Source organism: Cydia fagiglandana, chromosome 24 (genome assembly GCF_963556715.1).
Source record: "Cydia fagiglandana chromosome 24, ilCydFagi1.1, whole genome shotgun sequence".
In the NCBI taxonomy this organism is placed as follows: domain Eukaryota; kingdom Metazoa; phylum Arthropoda; class Insecta; order Lepidoptera; family Tortricidae; genus Cydia; species Cydia fagiglandana.
Window position 1 is genome coordinate 3,180,817 of NC_085955.1, and position 4,771 is coordinate 3,185,587.

A 4,771-nucleotide genomic window follows, 5' to 3' on the forward strand; every position below is an offset into this window, starting at 1 on the left:
TATATCTCGTTAATTCATCAGAAACCAAGAATCAGTGGCCCTCGGGGTCGTTACAATACTTCATCATTTCTCCTTTAGATTATCTGGCAAAGTAAAATTGAAATGTCTCATATCGTGAACCTCTGCGTGTTTTAATAGGACATCATCGTGTTTCCATGTTTATCAGCGATTAATTCGTCTATATATTATATAAACTCTCCCGGCCGATTTCGACCACGGCGACTGTTTCAACTCAGCTGCTGAAGACGTTCGTGTGCCCTCGGGTGGCTTCATGGCTTGCGTAGCCGATCTTATTAACAAAGACCCATGCACACAATTGACCAATTCGTCTAGTAATGTGCCATCTATCGCCTTCAAGAGGCATTTTATCTCGCAGCCTTTGACAAATAGAGCAAGCTAGGGTGTTACGTACTCCTGAGTGACATTCGACGCAGTTCCGCCAAGGTGTCATAGAGTGCGCTGTCAAAACAATTGAAATAGTCATAGCTTAATGTCGCTGGAGGATATAGAGTGTGTACGGGTGAAGGCGGAGCCCCCATGGGACACAGAGCAGCCCCAGAACGCCCAGGCCGGTCACACAAGTACGGTCAAGGCAGAGCCTGAGTCAGAGAGTGAGGATGCCGGCCTGCACCTCAAACTTGAGGTGAAAGAGGAAATTGAGATAGAAATTGGCCATGAGGTGTATCAGCAGTCCGAAGTGCCATTAGAATGTCCAGGTATTGCTTAGTTCATACTTCACTTTGTTTAATGTTTGTTTGGTATTTTTAACCGCAGCTAAAGTTGCCAAATATATTATAACACTCCTTGTAGATGTAGTGCAGGGACACCCAACCGGAAACAGGCGGGATATTGATCGCATGTTGCATTTATTCAGCCCATTTCCCTGGAGTTGGAGCTGCAGTTTACTGTCCCGGCGTCATTCCCACACCATTCTCCTCAAATCTTTTTGATGGACATCTTTTAGTTTGATATCCTTTAGTCAGCTTTCATCTAATTCAGCGGTCGGCAACCAGCGGCCCGCGGGCCTCATGCGGCCTGCCAACCTCTCGCTTGCGGCCCGCGAGCCTCCCTGGCTATTTTGTATGTAATACTGACGAACGACAATGTCTGCTAAAGTCACAAATATTACCAAAGTGCGGCCCGCGTCATCTTCGTTAACTACTATGTGGCCCTTGGCTGCTAAAAGGTTGCCGACTGCTGATCTAATTCATCATTACATAATGCATTAATATAGCGTAGCCGCATACTAAGTAAGCTCCCTCCCTACCTCCTTGGTACAGTCCTCCTCCATTGCCGTCCATGCCTCTGTCTCTGGCTAGTTGTGTCCATAGTGGACCAGCAGTTTTCTTTAAATCATCTGACCATCTTTTGTATTGTCTGCCTCTTTTTCTTTTTGTGTTGTGGAGTGGGGTCCGCTCGGTCAGTATGTTTAACAGTCAGTATTTGTTGTAATAGCGGCAACACGTCATCTGTGAAAATTTCAACTGTCTATTCAACTGTCTGTTCATGAGATACAGCCTGGTCTGGTGACAGACAGACGGACAGACGGACGGACATTCAGCAGAGTTTTAGTAATAGGGTCCTATTTTTAACCTTTGGGTACGGAACCCTAAAAATCAATAATCTCATACTACTCTTACCTAGTTTAAACCCTCTTAAGTCCCTGAGTACAATTTTTTATACATATTCCAAATTCTATTTTGAACTTTTATTGTGTAACTAAGCTGTGGTAACTAACGGTTCCAATTTCAAAAACAAAACATTATTTTGCTTTTGGGTCTCAGGAGGTTAAAATATACCTGGTTCTCCTGTGATTTATACCACGTATTAATATTTTGTTACGCACATTTGTTCACATAGAAATACGGATGTGTTTAACCATAGTTATTTGTTTTACAAGGAGGCAAAGTTGTTGTTACCTAATACCTAAGCAAGCGAAAGATTCCAAAATTGAACCACGAGCATAGCGAGTGGTTCGAGAAATAGAATCTTGAGCGTAGCGAGGGTTTCAAAGCACGAGAGTTAAACAAAATTTGCCTCCGAGTGAAACACAAAATTTTTCACCACACCAACCCGAAGCAAATATTAATAGCAAAACAAAACAAAAACACATCCAATTGAATGTTATTAAATATTTATCATCCAAAATCATCATTTAAAAGTCAATTCTACCAGCAAACATAAGAAAATAACTCAAAATTTGCATTTGATTTGCCTTTGCCTCATATGTGAATAAAATGCAACTTTGCTTGGTTTTTGAAGTACAAAGTAATCCTTTCCGAGCTGGTGTGGTGAAAATATATTTAGCCACGTGGTTATCTATTTCATGCTGATTGTACAGTCGCCATTAGATATATCGAAGCGGCCAAGGTACTCACAAATATCTGAACACGCTTCTATTGTTAAGGCGTTAGAGTGCGTGTTCAGATATTTTTGAGCACCTCGGCCGCTCAGATATATCTGATGGCGACTGTACATGTCCGATCCTTTGCCATTGTTTACCACATTTTTAGTTTGTTATAATTTGTTTTATTAACATGTACCTATTTACCTTACAGGGCAAACTCAACACGAAGAAGCGGCACAACCAGACTCGCAATTTTCAATTCTTAGAAAAACACTTATTCACGGCAAAAATGCAGACGAGAACCCATACAAGTGCAACTATTGCAATTACTCTAGTACCAATAAGAATCATGTAAAAAATCATATTGTGACGCATACTGGAGAGAAACCATACAAGTGTGACTACTGTCCATACATTTGTGCCAGAACTGGTGATTTGAACCGTCACATGAAGATACACACTGGTGACACTTTTAAATGCGACTACTGCACTTACGCTTGCGCAAGTAAGCGTCTCCTAAAACAACATTTATTTACTCACGGTGATAAACCTTACAAATGTAAACACTGCAGTTATGCAGCAAACAATGCCAGTAATTTCAACAATCATATGTTGATACACACAGGCGAGAAATCCCACCAATGCAACTACTGCTCCTACTCCACTTCCCGAAAAACCGATTTAACGTGTCATATCAGAATACACGTTGGTCTAAAGCCTTACAAATGTGATCAGTGTGGTTATGCAAATGCCAAATTAGGTAATTTAAGACATCATATGAAGATACACACGGGTGACACACCTCACAAATGCGAGCAATGTGACTACGCTAGCGCATATAAAAGCAATTTAAAGGCTCATATGAAGAGAGTACATAAAAAGGAGTTAGCCTCGTCTGAATAAGGCGGCCCGTTCCGTTTTTAGCGTTTACACTTGTGTCCGACCGCATCAAATAATTGAAGGGATGTTTACAAAAAAAAACATAACTGTTTAGGGGTCATCCATCACGTTTAGGGGAGGGAGGGGGTCAAGAAAATGTGACATATTGTGACATGGGGGAGGGGGCAGACCCAAACTTTGTGACGTCACTTTAACTTCATCAGTAACCGAAAATTTATTTAAATTATTTTATTCGCTGTACATTTAAATAACAAGTTTTTAAAACGATAATCGTTTTCATTCGTTTAATTTTCTTTCCTAAGCAGTTTTGGGTTATAAAATTACTAATATTTATATCGTCAAAAATATTTTGATAAAATATTAATAATACTTAGGTACTTACTTAATTCGATTTGGCGATTTCGTAGAACAAATGTGACGTCACACTAGGGGGGAGGGGTTTGCCAAACGTGACCAAGTGTGACAAGGAGGGGGGGAGGGGTCAAAAAACCTAGAAATTCGTGTGACGTAATTAATGGATGACCCCTTAGAGCGGTTGACACTTTTTTAAGAACATTGTTAATCGTTTCAGGTGGCAACCAGTGTAGTCAGTTATGTTGTTTTTGTAAACATCTCTTCAATTATAGTAGTCTGGCTAGAGCGCAAAAATGACCCAACATATTGTACTGCCGTGGACCGCGCAAGAGGCATATAGAGCAGCACGTAGAATTGACATAATATATAGAATTTTATTTTATCTAAACAATACTTTCATTGACCAATAACCTTTTGAACGAGAAATGTGTTTGGCTTGGGTAATATATGGTAATATTCAAAGCTGCGGGCGAGATATATTTATGGAGAAGGGATAACTTGATATGTGTCAGATAAAACTTTAAGCGTCAGTCAAGTCATATGGAGCGTTTTTCGAAGTCAAAGTTTTTATTGAGAGCTTTGTCACACAAGTGTGGTTGAATAGGTACATCTGGTGCGTTCGAGTGCTATGGGCATACAAAATAAACTGTTTTGTTAGTACTTCTATCGTTTTATTTATACCTACTCATTATTAAATGCATTTATATTAATTAATTGGCAGCTAATATGTAATTTTTTAAACTTATTGATACATTATTTATTTACGTCGCGATAAACATAATCTACTATACAATATACCTACAAGATATATATGGCACATAAAAAAATAAAGTAACTTATCTATAAAATACAAAAAAAAAACTAAATAGGGAGTATTACCAGGGGTGCGAAACTCCTGACTTCGGCCAAACTCGGCTCCGCTCGGCTCAGCATTGCTCCGAGCAATTATTAGGGTGGCATCACTTCACTTCCTTTTGCATATGTATGGAGTGTAGAAGTAAATACTCTTATCGGGATTCGAACCCGGGACCTCCTGCTTCATAAGCGGGGTCACTACCGACAAGGCTAAAAGACCGTCAATAATTGGTTCACGATGCACAGTGGCGCCGCGGCGCGGCCTATTTAATGTTTTTGAGGGACACTTTTTAATACATGAAGATTGTTTTCCTC

General features: G+C 40.0%; 1 protein-coding gene across 1 annotated transcript; it reads left to right on the top strand.

Annotated features, from left to right (window-relative positions):
- Window positions 1-475: 475 nt before the first annotated feature.
- Window positions 476-3,317, top strand: LOC134676274 (zinc finger protein 239-like). Its single transcript, XM_063534644.1, has 2 exons — window positions 476-716; window positions 2,559-3,317. Exons 1-2 carry the CDS (start codon window positions 491-493, stop codon window positions 3,248-3,250), a joined length of 918 nt encoding a protein of 305 aa, XP_063390714.1. The 5' UTR covers window positions 476-490; the 3' UTR covers window positions 3,251-3,317.
- The last annotated feature ends 1,454 nt before the right edge of the window (window positions 3,318-4,771 follow it).